The 20,565-nt window shown below is 34.2% G+C and overlaps 1 protein-coding gene across 4 annotated transcripts in view; it reads right to left on the bottom strand.

The window, feature by feature from the left end:
- Nucleotides 1-20,565, bottom strand: part of LOC150102490 (G patch domain-containing protein 2) — a 193,287-nt gene that overhangs the window by 58,655 nt on the left and 114,067 nt on the right. For all 4 annotated transcript variants that reach the window (XM_090399007.1, XM_090399006.1, XM_090399009.1 and 1 more), the window contains one exon: nucleotides 15,095-15,168. In XM_090399007.1, coding sequence (XP_090255133.1) covers nucleotides 15,095-15,168 — 74 coding nt within the window. The remainder of the gene's footprint in view (nucleotides 1-15,094; nucleotides 15,169-20,565) is intronic.

The raw sequence follows: 20,565 nt of genomic DNA, 5'->3' as shown, positions 1-20,565 counted from the left end.
GTGAGAGTATCTTGCTCCACCTTTGCAAGGAGTTGCCCTGGTGTTGCACCACCTTACCCCAGTCCTGAAGATACTTTCAGGCGCAAACTTTGTTTGCTCACACTTGGATAAAGGATTAAACTAAATTTATTACATTCTAACCAAGTGAAAAATAAACTTTCTACAGATACTGTTTCAAGAAATATAAATAAAGCAGATTTATTACCATAAGAATCAACCATGTGTAAAAATCACAATTTTAAATGAAAAAATGATTTTTCAGAAGATATTCATTTATATTTAAAATATTCTGGTATTACAATTCACACAACTTTATGATAATTATGTATACTAAATATTTTGGATAGTTAATGATAAAATATGAACATAACACGTTTTGTTATAAGGCAATAGCAGCTTTTAATTGGAATTGCAAGGAAGACACGAAAGGCTTGCAACATGCAAAAGTTAATGTTATTTTAAGTATCACCTCAAGCAAACTATATTACTTTAATAAACAATTTAATACCATTTGAAATGATTCATTAAAAATTAATAATTTTTAACCTCTGTGAAAGGAATGATAGTTAAAAATAAAAATTCTTTACAATGATTCACCTAAATGGTGGATTTCACAGAGGCAAACAACTATTCAACTCACTTCAATTTGTGATCTCTATGCATGTTATTCTTTAGATGAACAGATTTTATTGAAATTCAGTATTTGGAATCCTTACAAATAATAACTGTCACAATGTTTTGAAATTATATAATGCAATAACTTTCCTCTGATGATGGAATTTTATATAATTTGGGATTTCTGGCATCAGTTAAAGTATATGTTCAGTTCAGACCATTATTATCATCAAAAAGATTCAAAAATTATAACAACTTCTCTGTGGCATAATGGAATTTGGTATTTAGAATCTCTAATAAAATTTGTCAAGTCATTTCAATTTTAGTTTCACTTGTATCATTTTTAGTGGCAAAATTAAAATACATTAGCCAAAACCACTGTAGGTTTAATACAAAAGTTTTTTTTTATATATTTCTGATCATCTCTTTACCTTTTATGCATCTCCCTACTGTGGGTAGGTAACGGATTTTTTTAATAATTTTTATTTTATTTATTTATTATTATTATTATTTTTGCATAGTTTGCAAACACTTCTCTAGAGATCAAAAATGGGTATTTTTCAATAATTCAGGCTCCGTATAAGTGGTGTCTCACACAGGTAATAACTGGTCTCAACACCTGTTATTGTTCTTCCAACTAACAGTCATCTTGGTAATACAATTAAGCCTACCCATTATTTTATATTGTTTTATACTTAAAAGCATTTTCATTATAAAGAAAATTAGTATAATTAACATTCTTAAATAATAATTTAAAAACTCTTTTACTCATTAAATATATTAAAATAACATAATAAACAATATTTTCTATATTGTAATATTAAATTTAGATTGCTACATGCAAGAGAAGTAAAGTGTGCAAAAAAAAAAGATAATTATCTTCTAATTCCCTTTAATTATATAGAATTGAGTCCTTCTGAATATGTGAAAATCACTGAGATAATCATAGTTGTTAATAATTTAGCAAATAGTTTCCAGAAAAATATTTGTCTGAAGATGAATGAAAGAGAAAACTGGAGCAGAATATATGATGTTCTTCAATAAGATTAATCAGTAAAGTTATGTTTCACACTGTGATATTAATGCAGCACTGTTTAAATTAAAAATTAAAGGACAAGTTAGCTAATTAACATAACTTATCACAAAAATTATTATTATTATTACGGGTATCTCCATGGAGTCAGTAGACTCATCGCGGGAGACCCAAACTAGCAAAACAATATCTGTCATATCTCTTCTTGAATTCATTTACAGACGAAGAGCTCACAACTAAGTCAGGCAATGAATTCCACTCATTCACCACCCTCCAGGCAAAAAACCTTGTTCTGACACCTTTGTTAACCACACTCTTCTTTAATTTCCAGAGATGACCTCTTGTTCTTCCTTCACTATCATCACACAGCTGAAACATTTCCCCTGCATCAATCCTATAAAAACCTTTTAGTAATTTGAATGTTTCTATCATATCCCCTCTTCTTCGCCTATCAACCAATCTCTGCAATCCACAAGCTCTCAATCTATCAATGTAGGGAGCATTTTTTATATCACTCACCAACTTGGTCACTCTTCTCTGAACCCTCTCCACAGCCTCCTCATCTCCAAGGAATCCAGGCGACCAGACCTGAGCACAGTAATCCAAATGTGGAAGTATCAATGCTTTATAAAGGGGAATAATAACCTCTTTATCTCTGGATGTCAGTGTGTTCCTCAACAACCAAGTAGCACTGCAACAAACAATATTTATCATATTGTGTACTATACACGGCTCTTCTCCTATTTCTTCAACACACTGACATTTTTTTTTAAAACACCTATAATCAACTTAACCAAATCATTAAAGTTGAAATGGCTTCAAGAAATTCCTAAAGAAAAGCACATAAATTTAAACGAATGAAGTTAATGATAAAATATGAACATAACACGTTTTGTTATAAGGCAATAACAGCTTTTAATTGGAATTGCAAGGAAGACACGCGAAAGGCCATACATGCAAAAGTTAATGTTATTTTAAGTATCACCTCAAGCAAACTATATTACTTTAATAAACAAATATTATTGCTATTTTAGATATTTCTTGAAAAGCAATAATGCTAATAGTATTCAATGGTGTTAGGAGACAACTTGAAACATGCTGAGATGTGCTCTTTAAAACAGAGGAACTAAACACAGATTACTATCAACAGGTATGTGATTTGTAACTTAAGTAGTGAAGATAGCTTGTGTAGAAAGCATGCCCCCTCCCATGATAAGTCCTTAGGTGTCACATAATAATAATAATCATTATCATAAAAAAAAAGCAAAAATTCACATGTGGGTTAAGATCACTGAGAAGTAGAAAAACATTCAGAACTCAGTATGCAAGTATTTTAATACTAGAAGAAAATTATATTCTTGTTTTTATCCTTTACCAAAGCCTTATCACATGAACTTCACATCTTTTTGGATATCTATATTGCAGTGCATTATGGGAAAGGTTGCTACCACTAGGATGGTTTGAATTTTGAGGTCTCTCTGAGATCAGATCAGATCATTGGAGATAGATACCGAGTTAAATCAATGGTAAAAGTCATGCTTCCATATACAAGTAAGAAAATGGTGTATCACTATATCATTAAAATACCATAGATAAGAGATAGTTGTATAATTCCCAACCACTACAGCTTGGTTACAAAATATTATTATTAACACAAGACCTTCATGGAGTCAAAGACTCATTGAGAAAGTATACACATACAAAGCCCATCAAACCATGCTTTAAACTCGTTCAATGTATCCACATTCACCACAATGTCAAAATTCTAGTAGCAAGGCTTATACGTTGGTCATACGTAACTGGTAATTAGTTTACGGAATTAACAACGCATATAAAGTATATTAATTAAAGATAACTTTAATAAATAACTTCTATATTTCGGCAACGTTACGTTGCCATCTTCAGGAACATAAAGATATGGTATGTGCACGCAGGCACTAACAAAAGCAAATGAGGAAGAAAGCAAGAAACTAATATTGCTCCTAAAGTCCTAATGGTGCCCTCTAGTGGGCTGATTTGGTTGACTTGGCAGTTGGGCTGAAGTTCTCAAAATGTAAGTCTCCCAAATTTGGGGTAGTTTCATGCACCCAAATTTGATGAGGTTAGGAACGTTTTTTTAGAGCTGCTGAAGATTCCTTGAATAATCTCTCGTATTTAAACTTGCTGCGGTGTATTATTTTTGTTTTCTTCCAGCGAATTCTATGGTGTGTATCTAAGGCATGGTCTGCCAGCCCAGAGCGGCTGTACTGGTGAAGACAATGCCTTAGATACCCACCATAGAATTCGCTGGAAGAAAACAAAAATAATACACCGCAGCAAGTTTAAATACGAGAGATTATTCAAGGAATCTTCAGCAGCTCTAAAAAACGTTCCTAACTTCAACAAATTTGGGTGCATGAAACTACCCCAAATTTGGGAGACTTACATTTTGAGAACTTCAGCCCAACTGCCAAGTCAACCAAATCAGCCCACTAGAGGGCACCATTAGGACTTTAGGAGCAATATTAGTTTCTTGCTTTCTTCCTCATTTGCTTTTGTTAGTGCCTGCGGGCACATACCATATCTTTATGTTCCTGAAGATGGCAACGTGACGTTGCCGAAATATAGAAGTTATTTATTAAAGTTATCTTTAATTAATGTACTTTATATGCGTTGTTAATTCCGTAAATTAATTACCAGTAACCACAATGTCAGGCAATACATTTCACTCTCCATGCAAAAAAACCTGCTCCTTATGCATGTGCTCATACAGTTTCTAGGGATGTGCCCTTGTTCTATTTCCTTCTCCCATTCTATGAAAAATTCCTTCCACATTAACCCAGTAACAACACTTTACCAATGTAAATATCTCAGTCATATATCCTTTCTTCCTTCTATTTACAAGGCTTTGAAAAATTGCATTCACATCCCAAAGACCAGTTACCACCTCAGCCAGTCTTCTCTGGACCCTTTTTAATATATCCTCATAATCATGAAGCCAGGGGATCAAATCCATGTACAATAATCTATATGGAGCATGATCAACCATGATCAATAGAACCATAATCCCTATTTCTACACATTAAGGTACTCTGCCTCATTGCCATAAACTGATGTAATGACTTCATAATATGTGCAGTGACCTCTGAACATTAGATCCTTGTCCACCACTACTCCAAGGTCTCCTGTTTCCTCAACTTCCTCCAAAATTTATCCAACAAGTGAATTGTTGGATAAATTGTTGTTGCCTATCAAATTTAAGAACCTTACGCTTTGGCAACATTGAACTGACAGTCTTGTTAAGACTACATCTGCTTGATTCCTCATCACTCTCCCCAGTTTTGCATCATCTGCAAACAGTTGTAATCACCAGTTAAACTCATTCCATTATCATTAATATACAAATTAAATAACATTGGCCCCAAAACAGACCTCTGGGGCACATCACTAGTGACTGTCCACTTCTGGAATACTGCACTTCCATACACAACTTACCATCTGAGAGCCAGTTGCCTATCCAACTGACTTATCTATTATCCAATCCCATCTGCCACAGTTTAGTTACCAACTTATGGTGTGACAATCTATTAAAAGCCTTTGCAAAATCTAATTATACCATTGTATATGCATCTCCCTTGCATTCATTCCAGTACATTCGTCATCTTGTTATAGTACATAAGCAACTTGGTAAAACATGATCTCCCTTTTACAAACTCATGCTGACAAGCACAAAGAATACCAGTTATCAACCAACTTTTGTATACTATCTCTCGCCAACCTCTTCAATACATTAACTACAACTCCAGATATACAAATCTGCCTAAAATTTGTAACCTTAGCCTTACCACTTTTGTGAAGTGAAACAATTTTACCTTCCTTCCACTCCTTTGGGATATGTGCTGTTGCAAGATTTGTCAAACAAGTAGGCCAAGGCCAATTCTAACTCCCTGGAATATTCCCTTAAAAACACATGATGATATTCATTAAGTCCTATTGCCTTATTGATATCTAGCCTATTTAACTCATTATATACCTCTTGCTCACTCATCAGCAAATCTTCTCTCATTTCATTCTCTCACTCATCAGCAAATCTTCTCTCATTTCATTCTCTATACTTCAGCTTCAAATTTCACAGTAAGGATGAAACACCTGAATGAAATGCTCAATGAATACCTTGCCTATATCCTTTGCAGCAGTTATCAATCTACCACTTTCATCCAACAACATCTCCTGCCATAATCATTTTTCTTTCTACTTGCACACATTGAAAAAATTATCTAAGATTTTCTTTGCCCCATTTCTTAATTTCTGCATTTCCATACTACATTTTTGCTGTCCTCACCAACTCAGTCACTCTCCTGGCCTGCTCTTTACACTCTTCATGTAACTTACCATTACCATTATTCATCTTGTGCTGCCTTCAAAGTGCCTTCTTCCAAATTTCATGTTTAATCACCTCATTCATTCACTTGACACCTACCTTATTCGGTCGTTTAACCCTCAGAATACATTCACACATTGATGCTGTTAAGAATATCTTTGTCAGTTCCCAAGTAGGATTTATTTCTTTTTCGTTCAGTTCGCTCCATGCCATAGCTCTAAGCTGTCTCCTAAGCTTTGCATTATCATCAGCCTTTCAATTACTTATATATTCTTTTCTCACATAAGTCTTCATATGACTAGCCACTGTCAAGGTGATCACTTCATGATCACTCTCACAAATTAGAGGAAAGTACAAAACTCCACAATCACATCCTTTGATGAAATAATCAGATCTGAAACTCTCGATCTTCACACGCCCTCCTTTGCACACCAAGACATCTAAGATAGTTGTCTCTCTAGACCTAAAAGTGAACATGACAGTTTACTTTTAGGTCTATAACCACTTCTACCAAAGCCACCTGTTTTTGCGATTCTCTGAAACACCTTCCCTTACCCAATCACCTTTATCATCACTTACCCCATATATCTCCTCAATCTAACTATCCCCCCCCCCCCTCATATTGTGATCCATTCCATTTCTATGATGATCATCCCATGTCTCTCCCTCTCCATTTCCCTGTTTCTCTTGCATTCCTGTCTCATCTGTTCCACTCTCCTGATCCTTCACTTCACCTCTTACTTCCTCTGATCTCTTGCTTACATTGCTCACTGCACTTACTTCCAACAAATCTGCTCTTCCTTCAAATACATGCCACACATCTACAAACTGCACGGCCTTCTCCTCACACAGCTCTGCAGCATACCATCCACGATTCTCACTCTCCATTGTAAACTCGTCATTATCATACTTCGACAACATACTGACAACCTTTCCCACTATACTGTTAACTTTCACTTTCCTCGATAACCTCCTAATATCCATCCTTACATGCCCAACTAAATCATTTGTTCCCACAACTACCACTAACTATCTTGCTCATTTTCTCTCCTGGAAAGCAGACTGTATGGAGTCTCTCATTAACCAAATCTAATAATGGAATCTCAATACATTGCTATTCTTGCATCATTTGTGAAGTGTTTTTTTTTGCACTCTTTCATCTATTGTCACTAAACATTTAACATCACTTTGCAAATTCATCATTTTGAACAACTGTTTTTTCTAATCTTGCATTCCAGCAATTTCACTTTATCACTCTTATAGTCTTGTTCTGCCATACATTTCTTCCATTTCCTCATTCCTTTCACTTCCACATCACTTCTGTTTTTCTTCATTCACGTGTTCTTTCACTCCATCAGTCTCACTACCTCTCATTCTGCTATTCGCACTATCTGTTGTACCGACATTTATGCTAACTCCACTTTCTACATATCTATATCTTCTCTCATCTCCTTTTTAGTCTCTCCACAAACATATATCTTTCACATTTCAATAAGCATACATGTGTTAGATCTGAAATCGGTGCCTTCAGAATTTTCTGACATCACCATTCCAGACTCTAACAATTTCACATAAAACTAAAATTACATACTTATCCTACAGCAGGAAAAATGTGTTTTTTTTATTTGTAACCACTTTCTGTATAATGATTTTGTGAATTTTGAAACTTATACCTAAGTGTTTTAGAATAAATATAGGTCAGAAAAGAGGGCAGAATAAGAGAGAATTATTAAAGAAATAATGTAAAGAAAGAATGCGAATTATTTCAACGATATAGGGTAAGGATCACCCTAAATGCAGTAAGGTCAGAAAAATACCTGAGGGCACTATATCTTGGAAAGAACGCTGACTCATACGTTCCCCGAACTGAAAAGGTCCCGCATGAAAATTGGTAATCACCCGAACGGAGACCAATGAGTAAAGAGGTGGAAAGTTTCGAATGTGAAAAGGTGGCGCTTGTGAAGATGGTATATAATCCGTAACACGGAAGGAAATCCCCCCCCGTTTTGTTCGTTCCGGTATTCTTCCTGTGTGCTACAAGCATTCACCGTGGTTCGGCTTTTATTTTTAAGAGCTGACCTTCGGGAAGTTCCAACAATGGCACCGTAGTAGAGTTCGGTAAGTTCGGGCATGGGCCGTCAATGAGAAGAAACGTTGACGTAAATCATTGAGTCCCATTTTGTTCATTCCAGTATTTTCCCTGCGTGCTACAAGCGTTCACCGTGGTTCAGCTTTTATTTTTAAGGGCTGACCTTCGGGAAGTTCCAACAATGGCACCGTTGTAGAGTCGGCAAGACAAAATCGTTGACCGTAGTAGAAGTCCATACTATGAAAAATCTAGGCGGGAACTAGCGAGCACGTGTAAACCACGAGGCATTCGTATCGAGAAACCCAGATTCGAAAACAAAGGGCGGCAAGATCCGAGGACAAGAGAATAAGATAAGTACTCTCACTTTTTCTACCCCTTTTGAGATTTACTTACATTGTAAAGTGTGGAATTTAAGATAGTATTACAGGAAAGAGTGAAAGGCTTAGATCTGAATATAAATGATTACGTTTTTTCTGAGATGAACTTTTGGAACTTTTAAACTGATAGAGATTCTGTATTGATTGTTCTAAGAGAATTCGAAAAGCGTGTTAAAGTGCCAAAATGAGAAAAATTAATTGTAAACTTTATGTAACGTATACTGAGTTAATGAGGTATTGAGTTTTGTTGATAAACTGAATTTAATGTATAAAGTAAATTGCAAACCTTAAGTGAAATATGTTCTGAGTCATTGAGATATTGGAATTTTGTTCATATTCTGAGATTAGTGTCAATATTGGATTGTAATTGCAAGTGTATTATGTAATATTGTGTACTGAAGCATTAAGACATAGAATTGCTGATATTTAAGGTAGAACATTGAAATTGATTAATGTCTGAAAGAGTGAATGAGAGATAATGTTTTAGCCTTAGAACTTAATAATTAATTTAGTTTGTGTAGTAATTTTAATTGGATTTAAATAAATGTTTGATTCTTTAAATGTATGTGTATCTGATCATGTTGACTGACTCTGACCCTTCATAAAATTCGAACCTGAGTAAGTGTGAGTGGGCGGGAATACCCCAAGTAAAAGTAAGGGCACGACTGCAAACAAGAATATGCCAGAGATTCCAAGTTTCTAAAGTTTAAATATATTGCTAGTAACACCTGTGATTCTGTAGTTATCCTAAAGCTAGAGTTTATCCCTAACTTTAATGTGCAAACTGGTGCAGCAAAAAAAAAATTTGTTTGAGTATTAAGGATGATGTATAGGATTCAGGGAACGGATAATCTTCTGGTGGCCCTAAAGATTAAAGTTAAATAAGAAAATCATAAACGAAACGCGATATACGGCTTAGTCTGTTATTACTAAAGTGGAACGCATAACTACAATGCAAGTCTACTCTACATAGAGACATATACCTGATAGAATTGACATTTGCAACGCTAGTAATAATAAAATGATAATAAATAAGAAAGAAGACTTTTATAACAATGGCGCAGCAGGTACGATCTGAATGTGTAAGGTTATAATCAAGCAAAGTGATAGAATCGCGAAACAGTAAGTTACTGTATGATAAAGTAATAAGATAATATAGATATAAAAATAAGAAAAATAAAAAAAGGGACCCTTTGTAACACATGTTACACTCATGACACTGAATCATTTTAGAAAAGTTTATGTCATTAATAGCATTTGATCTCGTTTGTACTTCCCATTTTATACTGTTCAAAGCAAAATTCAAAAATTCAGTAACAAAACAGTAACAAATCCACAAAGCCAAACAACCACACAGTTACACTAAGCCAGCATTTCTCAACCTTTCTAAGCCCAAGGACCAGTAAAATGCCTAAAACAATTCTGCGGACCACTAAGTTACAGAACTTGGGAGAGGGGGAGATCTACCCATGGCGGCACCTTTTTTTGGTGTTTATGAAATCTTGCCTTACTTTCTATAAAACAGCAACTGAGTGATGTAATAGACTTCGACAATCTGATCGACGATTTTGCGAACAGAAAAGCAAGAAAAATAACATTTTAGAATGCTGGAATTAAAGTTTTACTTCAAAAATAAACATAGTGTTTTTAATTTATTTCTCTATACGTCGTTTTGACTTTTTGTAATTTTTTTAAAAAAACCTATGTAGGAATTACCAACATTTCGGAAAAACTGTGCCATTTATAACATAATAAATCTAAAAGCATGTTTTGAAAGATATGGCAACATAATTAATTCAATTGGAAGTAAACGATTAAAAGTGTATCATCATTGAACAAAGTTTTAATTTTTATTAAACAAATAAAAAGGATGATCTAATTATGCTACTACTTACTTTTAATGAGATGGTTGAGCTTCTCGGCCCTTACAGAGTTGGTGGATATCTGGCTCAATATTGGTCAAATTCAGTCGAAGATCGGCACACACACACTAAGACGATTTCTGTATTTCGTTTTTATTTGAAGGAGCGATGAAAATCCTTTCTCACAAAGATAGGTTGTAGAAAACTGCAGGACAATTTTCAATGCTTCTTCAGATAATTCTGGAAATTCACTTCTCCCTGAAGACAAGATCCAAAATCCAGCAAAACCAAGATCACGGAATTGCATTTTAAGTCCACTGTCACTTGAAAGCTCAATTAACCATTCTTTTTTTGTTAATGAAAGGTCGTTCTCGTGACTGCAAGCCTGAAATGGATCACAACCCACAGAAATTTCTTATAAAAGTTATTCAGAAAATATGTTTCAAAATTCCGCTTCAGATTTTTGAAGTGGTCACAAACACTTTCCACAAACTCAGAATGAACAAAAATATTATTTTCCACTAAAAAGAATTCCAATGTCAGAAAAGTGCAAATTGTCTGTCTTTTACATAATTAATCCATAAACCAGTTTTTTCTCGAGTGCCTATATTTTGTCGTAGGCATCAAGAACAGTTAAAAAATTTCCCTGAAGGGAGAGATTTAGTTCATTTAATTTCGAAAAAATGTCTGAAAGATAGGATAGTGTTGATAACCATGCTTCATCAACAAGGAGTGATGCAAAATCAGAATTACGTTCATTTACAAATAATAAAATTTCATGCCTTAATTGAAATAACCTTCTTAGTACTTTGTCCCTGGAAAGCCAGTGAATTTCAGAATGAAGCAAAAGTTGTGTATATTCACTGCCCATTTCATCGCAGAGTACTGAAAATAACCTGTTATTTAATGGTTGAGCTTTAATAAAATTAACTAGCTTGACAGCATTGTATAGCACAGTTTTAAATTCTGGTGGCATTCCTTTGGAAGCTAACGCTTCCCTATGTATGAAACAATGCACCCAATTCATATCCGGAGCTACTTCTTTGACCTTAGAAACAACCCCACTATGCCTGCCTGTAAGAGCGCAAGCTCCATCCGAACAGAAGCCTATACATATTTTTCCCACTAGATCCCTTTGTGTATTATTTAATTATTGAGAGTGTGAAATATTTCTTCTCCAGTTGTTCGGGATGACAAAGTTCTACAAAACAGAATATCATCATGAATGTTGTTATCATGCACATATCTTGTGTAGCATATTAACTGCGCATCATTTGTAACATCAGTAGTCTCGTCTATTTGTAACGCATGATAAGGGCTCTTCTTAACTTTTTTGATTAACTGAGATTTATGTCACCTGCTGCGACTGACAGTGTCACTTGAAAGAGGAATCAAATCAACATCCTTTAGTAACTTGTTTCCAAACATAGTTTTTACCACATATTTTATAGCTGGAAGTAGCAAATTTTCCCCAATAGAATGAGGTTTCCCTGTTTTCGCTTTGCGCAAACTTAAGAGATAGGATGCTTCCAGTGCCTTGTTATTAATCGAATCCATGGCCGAAACTATATCTTTCCCATGATTTAATGTCCCCAAGCGTCGCTGAAAAAATTCAATTGGTTTATTTTTCACATCACAATGTTTACTTTTCTAAATGTCGCCAGAGTTTTGCAGGTTTCATACACTCGTTCGACAACACTTCATAACACAAAACACATTGAGGTTTCTGTTCACTTTCATCTCCACATCAAGTAAACCTGAATTCCAAATATGAACTGTTATATTTCCTACTGTATTTTTTCTTTGAACTGCTTGTTTCTTCTACTTTAAGAGTATCAGATTTACTGGCCGTTACAACACGTGTATTACAATTAGGGTTAGCATTACCTGTTTCATTTGCTCTTCTTTTCAAACCTAGTTCTAAGCCACTTTTCCATTATTAAAAAAACGTTTCTGAAAAAAATATAAATATATAAATACTTGGGTTAACTCATGACACACTTTGTTCAAGTATCACTTAGCACTTCTGAAGATATACTAAGTCTTGGTTGAAAAATCAATACACAACAAGCAATTGGTTGAAATGTGGATAACACGCTCACTTCAAATCTGACAAAACAGCAAGGGAAGGCGGAAGCAATAAAATTATATTGTTTTTCACTTTACTCCTCTTTTATTATTCGTTGTTCTGCAGCTACAAATTTAGTGGCAGAATTACGAATAATAAAAGAGGAGCGAAGTGAATAACACTATAGTTTTATTGCTTCCGCCTTTGAACATTCTGACGCTATTTGTTGGTTTTTTTAAGGCTCCATTTGATTTCAATAATTTTTACTTACTTATTCAATTTTAATTTGTTTTGTTTGGATAATTTAAAAAATTTAATTAATTTAAGTCTGCCTGCAGACCAGAGGTTGAGAAACACTGCACTAAGCTATCAAAAATAAACAATATTATACCAACATGCAAGCATTATCACCATTTAATATGTAAAACAGCAGTTATATTTTCTGGAGCTCTTTACTAACAACCAAGTATGTGTTGAGGTCCTCTCAACATATATCTTAAAGCTAAACATTAAAAACAATGTTAAGAATGTGAACTGGATTTTAAAATTTATCCATGTTCTAAAGACTGATATGTATACTTTGAAGGATGAAAAACTAGAGTTTGTGGTTAAAAATCTAACTTCTGATGAGAACCCATCAACAGCTGTAAAGCTACAGAAAAGTAATTTCTGTCATTTATAGTAGCTCAGAAACTGTAAGAAACAGAATATAAACCTTTAAGTATATTAAAATGGTTTACTTTTATTGAAAATGCTGCTTTCTTAATTTTCTACTAAATGTGAAATCTAAAATATCTGAAAGGAAGTAAACTGCTGCAGCTTTAATGGTATATCATTAAATAGACAGCCATCAGTAAAACAAACACCACTAAAGCTAACTCACTACCGAATTCCCTTAGGCAATATTCATAATAGCAATGCTTTGTTAAAAGAAATTCCTTAACAACTGTTTCCATGATAAACTACTCCTTTGGTCTATAAGTTTAGTATAATGAGAGTGGACTATACTACAACAGTGTATTAAATTATAAATTTCAATTTTCTCATATGCTAAAGATTAATGCTAGATACGTTTTGGAAAATTATGGATCCTTTCTTTTAGGCTTACATGGTGATCCCAATACATTTTGGAAAATTATGGAGACAACTACTATGTTTGAGTAAAACTTTAGTTTAATATAAACCAAAATCCACATTAATGCTAGATATGTAGCTGCTGTTATCAATGCCACTTCACTGTCAAGAAATAATTTCGAAAAATGAAATAACAAAAAAAGTCAAACTCTCAGTATCGTTCGTCTAAACAGGACTACTGCCAGAGAGAGAAAAAGATAAAATAATTTTCAGTAACTTTGAAAACAAAATTTTTCAATATGATTAAGTAAATGTTCTCTTTTTTCATATAAATCCTGCCCACAAAAGGCTCTGAACTATAGAACATTAGTAGAATTGATATCATAGGCAACTTAAGGATTAGATTATTCATTCAACCTTGAGAGACTAAACTCCATTTCATCAAACCGCTTCAGGCCTTCAATAAGCATTGTGGTGGTCTCATATAGGGCAATGAAATTTATTTACTGCCCAAAGACATTCACAAAACATCAGTGTCCACAATAAGATTCGAAACTTCTGTTTACAGGAGAGCAGATATGATATCCACTCAGCCAACCAGAGCAACTATTTTTTATTCTGTTCATATGAACAAAAATACTGCACTTCATAACAAGAAACATATATCTGCATGGGCTTTGAATGAAAAAAAAAAAAAAAATAAATGTATAACAATAGATTCAACTCATGGATGTGGACTCAGGAATTATGCTTCCTTAGTTCACAAGCTGCATATTAACTATGGCAAATCAAAACACCTTTTTTATAGATATTTTCATAAGCATTCTCTGCCAAACTGGCCACTACAGTTTTTCTTTTTCCTACACTCCATCTGTTTTTTGGAATAAGTTTTACCATACTGTTTTCACAAATAAGCACAACAACTCTATGCTTTTGAAGAAACTTTTTAATAGACTATCTCTTAAGCACATGCCCACAGATGCCACTTTTGTGTTACAAAACCTGTAACCTCTCTTGTGAGATTAATATATATATATATATATATATATATATATATATAAAAAAACATTTTTAAACCTTAAAAATGTTGTGATTTTGAATCCAACTGTACTATTTAAATCTCCTCTGCCATCTTTTTTAGCACCAACCAGACTAATTTAACTTTTCTTCTCTTGTTTAAAATACTGAATTTGTATGCTAATCAGCTCATGTATTTTTGATTTACAATTTTATTTTATTTTTAAATGCTATACTTTTGAGAAAAGTGTCAGTTTTCATGTTTGAATAAGTACATATATCAACAAGAGCATGATATCTCTAAAATACTTTTTTGGTTATTGATTGTGCATGTGCACATGTGAAAGAAGATTTTCCATTTGAAAGTATACAGATATACAAAAAATAGTGACAGAATTAAGAAAATCTCACAACTGAGACTCTTGCAAAATTATATATGAAAGAAAGAAAAAAGTTAGTACACATTTAAATACATAAGGAAGTTCTAAAAAAAAAGACCAATTAAAATCGTAACTCTAGGAAATATGTCTGGTGATTATTTAATATAAAATAATTACTATCCAGTATACTACAAAAATATTTATTAAACACAGACTTACTCATTTTGCATTGGATCTTGCATGAATCTGGATATTTTGTCATTCACTGATGACATTATTGAAAAGGCTGGCCTCTAAAAAGGTAAGTCAACAGAGTGAAATTATCAAATAAGCACTGTCAAACTTACAAAGCACATTTTAAAAGAAAGAAAAACCAAACTGGTTTCAATTTATATAACACTTTCAAATACATTTTAAGAATCCATCAGTGTCCACAATAAGATTCAAAACCTCTGTTGACAAGAGAGCAGATATGATATCCACTCAGCCAACCAGAGCAATATTTTTTATTCTGTTCATATAAACAAAAATACTGCACAAAAATGTTAGATACTGGGAGGAATAATTTAAGGAGCCAGTTTTTAATAAACTACCTCTTTCCAAAACAGGTGTTTTGTTTTCTTATAACAAATATGTACATAATTCCTACTGAGTGCATTAGGACTAGTATGATTAATCCAGAGGATCCATAGTTCAGCTGGTAATGACGATGCTCTATGGTCTGAAAGATCTGGGTTCGAATCCTTTGGGAAGTTAAGAACTTTTCTGCTGAAGGCGAGTTAGTTCCTCTCATATGGATATTACAGTTTTCTTCTAGAAAACTGTAATATATTTATCATAAAACTGTAATATATTATGTAATATATTTATCATTCCACAAAAATGGAAACCAGCATGAGAATATAAACTTGGACAGAGTAAATAATGTAGATAGGTGTATTATAAGGTTTATATGAAACCAAGTTTGGTTATGATAAGTCTTTTCTTTATGAGCAGATATTAGCAGGCTTCTAAAATTCATAACCAGTTTATTTTATAATTATTGAGAAACTTTTGCATGATTATAAGTGTTCAGCATCTATTAAATAAAATAAATAAATAAATAAATAAAAAATAAACATAACAGCAACTCTCAGTCTTGTGTTCAGAGCATTATAACAGTGCCAAGTGGGTCAAACTTCTTTAACCTTTTCTTTTCCATGGACAGTGTACTATTTCCACTTCTCCAGTCCACTGTTTAATTCAGTAACTCAAACAACTCTTAGTGAAATGAAGGCCTTCGTTCTGCATTCCATCCAAAGATTCTATCAGTTATCATTTAGAGTAGGGGGGGGGGGTTCTCAACGTGTGGTACACGTACCCCTTGGGAGCACATGGTAAAATTTTTGAGGGTTCACTGTGAGAGCTCCAAAGTTGCTAGATCTACAATAGTAACAAAGTCACTAAGTTGGCAATACTGATACTGATTAATTTCCAAGAACTGAGTGATGAAGCATGGCACTGTAGTTCAATGTCTATACACATTTGTCACTCCTCCCTCTCCTTCCCTACATGAGAGCCGAACCTACCTGAACAGCTGATTGCCCAGTAAAGTGTTTATAATTTATATGTAATTTATGAATACAAAATTTAATGTGTGTGTGTTTTATTTTATTCCCATTGTTATACCATAACTGTAGTTTTATCTATTTATACAAGGGGGTACACGGCAGTTACATACACATTTCCAGGGGGTACATGAATCATAAAAGGTTGAGAACCACTGATCTAGAGCTTTTAGCATTGTCATAGGAAGCATAACAGCAACTCTCAGTCTTGTGTTCAGAGCATTATAACAGTGCCAAGTGGGTCAAACTTCTTTAACCTTTTCTTTTCCCATGGGCAGTGTACTATTTCCACTTCTCCAGTCCAATGTTTAACTAAGTAACCCAAATAACTCTTGGTGAAATGAAGGCCTTCATTCTGCATTCCATCCAAAGTTATCATCTAGAAAACCTCTTGCACTAATGCAAGAGGGGGATCGTTTAGTTTCTTTGGTAACTCCTATCAATAAAAACACCCCTTTTACAGCCAAGGGTCAGTGACACATGGCTAAATGCAGTTTACTTTTTTTCTGTGGCAATTACAACCTTCACTCCACTATGAATGATCTCACTTTATCAAAAAAGACCTATATATATATATATATATCACTCCCATACAAAAGAGACTGCAAAGCCTATAGGAAATCAATGCTACGTATGTGTGACCTGCCTTTGTTGTGGTTTCTTAAATCAATTGTTTGCCTAGATCAGGAGTGAGGAACCTTTAAGCATTGAAAGGCCACATATCACTTCACAGTCTTCATAAGGCTTGCTACTCTCATATATAATAAATATTTCTAAAATTATAGAGGTCATATGCAGATCTAAATGAAACTATGGATACAATGTTGTAATAGATTTAACGGTATTGATATGAACATAGATGGATAAGAAAATAATTATTTATTAACTTAAAAGCTAATATTTTGCTGGTATTATATCCAGCATCTTCAGAGCACACGACACAAAGTTTGTTACAAATGCAAGACAACCACAATCTGGTGTAACAGTGGGGCTAGTATAAGTAATTGCAGAGTGCAACACAAGACTAAAGTCCTAATAGGGTGCCATCTAGGTTAAAAAAAAAAAAAAGTAGTTCAAAGTTTTGAAATAGTAGTCCAAATAATAGTCTTAGAAAGTTTGAAAAAAAATAAAATAAAATAAAAAAAAAGTAATAAATATTAATTTGGTCTTAGGATGACTGTCTCCCAAATCTTTGGTAGATTTATACAGCCATACTTGTTAAGGTTTGGAGTATGTTTTAAGGCTTCTGTTGATTCCAGGAACAACCTCTCTCTCACTTGTAGAAGCTTCTGTGCATTACTTTTATTTTTTTCCAATTGATCCTGTGTGCTGGGCTATCCAAAACATGGTCTGCCAGACCCGACTTGCCATAGCAAAAGTGTCGGATATATTTTTTGTGTTCACTGAGGTGGATGTCCACAGTTCTTCCTGTCTGTCCATAGTAGGCTTGATGGCAAGAACAGGGCACTTCATAGACTCCTGGATGTGATAAAGGAGTGCATTTGTCCTTAGGTGAACGGATGATAGTTGCTAATTTCACATAAGGTTTAAATACGGTGCACAGTTGGTGTTTATTAAGCACCCTAGATATCTTTTCAGATGTGCCTTTAATGTATGGGATGGTGATAGTTTTGTTGTAGTCTTCTGTGGTAGACGGGGATTATAACCATTGGTTAAGAAGGTGTGACGTAGGTGAGAAAGTTCAGCAGTGAGAGCAATGTCATTGGAACAGATTGCTCTAGCTCTATGGGTTAGTGTTTTTAAGATACCATATTGTTGAGAAGGGTGATGGTGTGATTGTTTGTGCAAGTATCTCCCTGTATGTGTGGGTTTTCTATAAACCAAAAATGATAAGGAACCTTCTGGAAGACGTTGTATCAGTGTGTCCAGGAAGGGCAGGCAGTCATAGGCTTCTAGTTCCACTGTAAAGTGGATTTTAGGGTGCTGGCTATTTAGATGCACTAAAAATGTATTCAATGTGTGTGGGCCATGTGGCCAAATAGCAAACACACCATCAACATAGCGTAGCCAGAGATTAGGTTTAAGAGTGGCTGTGTTGATAGCTAGTTTTCTCAGATGTTCTATGTAGAAGTTGGCTGGGGGGGGGGGGGAACCCATAGCTGTCCCATCTAATTGTTTGTCTATTTTCCCTTTCGATGTAAAATAACCTGCCTTTACTGTGAATTTAAATAGCTGAAATATATCTGGGAGGGAATTGCGAATTTAGTAGCCATCTAGGTTAAAAAAAAAAACTACTTTGAAATACTTTTTTTTTTTTTTTAACCTTGATGGCGCCATATTAGGACTTTAGTCTTGTGTTGCACGCTGTAATTACTTATACTAGCCCCACTGTTACACCAGATTGTGGTTGTCTTGCATTTGTAACAAACTCTGTGTTGTGTGCTCTGAAGATGCTGGATATAATACCAGCAAAATATTAGCTTTTAAGTTGATAAATAATTATTTTCTTATCCATCTGTGTTCATATCAATACCATTAAATCTATTATAACATGTCTGATGAACACATAAGCCTATCCACGCATATGGATACAATATCAAGAAAGGACATTCGAATAGTTCTAGGAGACTTCAATGCACATGATGATCATTACATGGAATCAATGGAAAATAAGGACTGGGAATTAGAAATGAACGAGGAGAAACCTTATCGGAGTTCTGCATTGAAAGGGAATTCTAACACTATGTACAAACAGCACAAGAGGAGACTATACACATGGGTAGCACCTGGAAATCGATGTAAGAATCAAATTGACTACATTTTAATCGACAGAAGATGGAGGACACTAATCAATAACACCAAAACATTGCCAGGTGCAGATTGTGGATCAGACCATCAATTATTAATCTCTAATTTAAAGATCCATCTGAAAGTAAACAAGAATAATAGCAACAAAAGATATGACTTTTCACAAATGGACAACAAATTTACAATGGACATTGAATCAGAGCTCAAGAAACAAAAAAGCACACCTCAGGAACAATGCATTGAATCATATTGGGCACACCTAAAACAAACCATCGCAAAATCTGCTGCCAAAAACATCCCAATAAAAAAGAAAAATGGTAGTCCATGGATTACAAAAGAAACCCTAGAACTAATTGAAAAAAGGAAACAAATTAAAACAACAGATTGGCAAAACCCAAATTACCTGAACAAAGCTTGTCAAAAAGATAAAAATAGCTATATCTAAAACATCTGTAAAGAAATTGAAAGACACTCCAACTCTAATGAAACAACAGATTTATTCAAGAAGGTTAAAGATATAACCAAAAACTTAATATAATTGCAGAGGAAAACAGCAAGATCTTAAATGACACTAATGACATAGCCAGAAGATGGAAAGAGTATTGTGCTGAACTTTACAAGGACTCAGCTATTCAACAAGAAGATGAAGGAGCTATGGAAAACATGGAAACAGAACTGGAGATCCTCAAAAGTGAAGTAGAACAAGCAATGAAAAAATTAAGGAAAAACAAAGCCCCAGGTCCTGATTCAATACCAGCTGAAATGTTGAAAACCTAGGAGAGAATGCAATCAACTGGATACATGATTTATGTAACAAAATCTGGAAGATGGCCGAATGACTGGACCAATTCCACCATTATCCCAATCTACAAAAAAGGCAATCACAACAACTGTGAAAACTACCACACCATTGGCCTTATCTCACATACCAGCAAGATTTTAACTACAATTATTAAGGAGAGATTACAAAGTTTTATGGACCATCAGATCTCAGAAGAACAAGCAGGATTCAGAAAAGGTCGAAGGACTAGAGATCATATATCTAACATCAGACAAATAATTGAAAAAGCAAGGGAATTCAACTTAAGCCTTTATCTATGCTTTATAGATTACTCCAAGGCCTGAAGTGGGATATCTTATGGGACATCATGCAAGAATCAGGAATACCAAACCATCTAATAACCTCATAAAGAACTTATATCAAGGAAATCAAGCAATAGTAAGAATTGAAAACTCCCTGTCCCCTGCATTCCAATTTGAAAAAGGATCAAGACAAGGATGCATACTCTCACCATTACTATTCAACCTTTACAG

This window comes from Typopeltis vanoorti, chromosome 10 (assembly GCF_054136105.1).
Source record: "Typopeltis vanoorti isolate ZY-2024b chromosome 10, IOZ_Tvanoo_1.0, whole genome shotgun sequence".
NCBI lineage: Eukaryota > Metazoa > Arthropoda > Arachnida > Uropygi > Thelyphonidae > Typopeltis > Typopeltis vanoorti.
The sequence above is the reverse complement of the archived record's forward strand: the minus strand, read 5'-3'. Positions and strand labels throughout refer to the sequence as shown.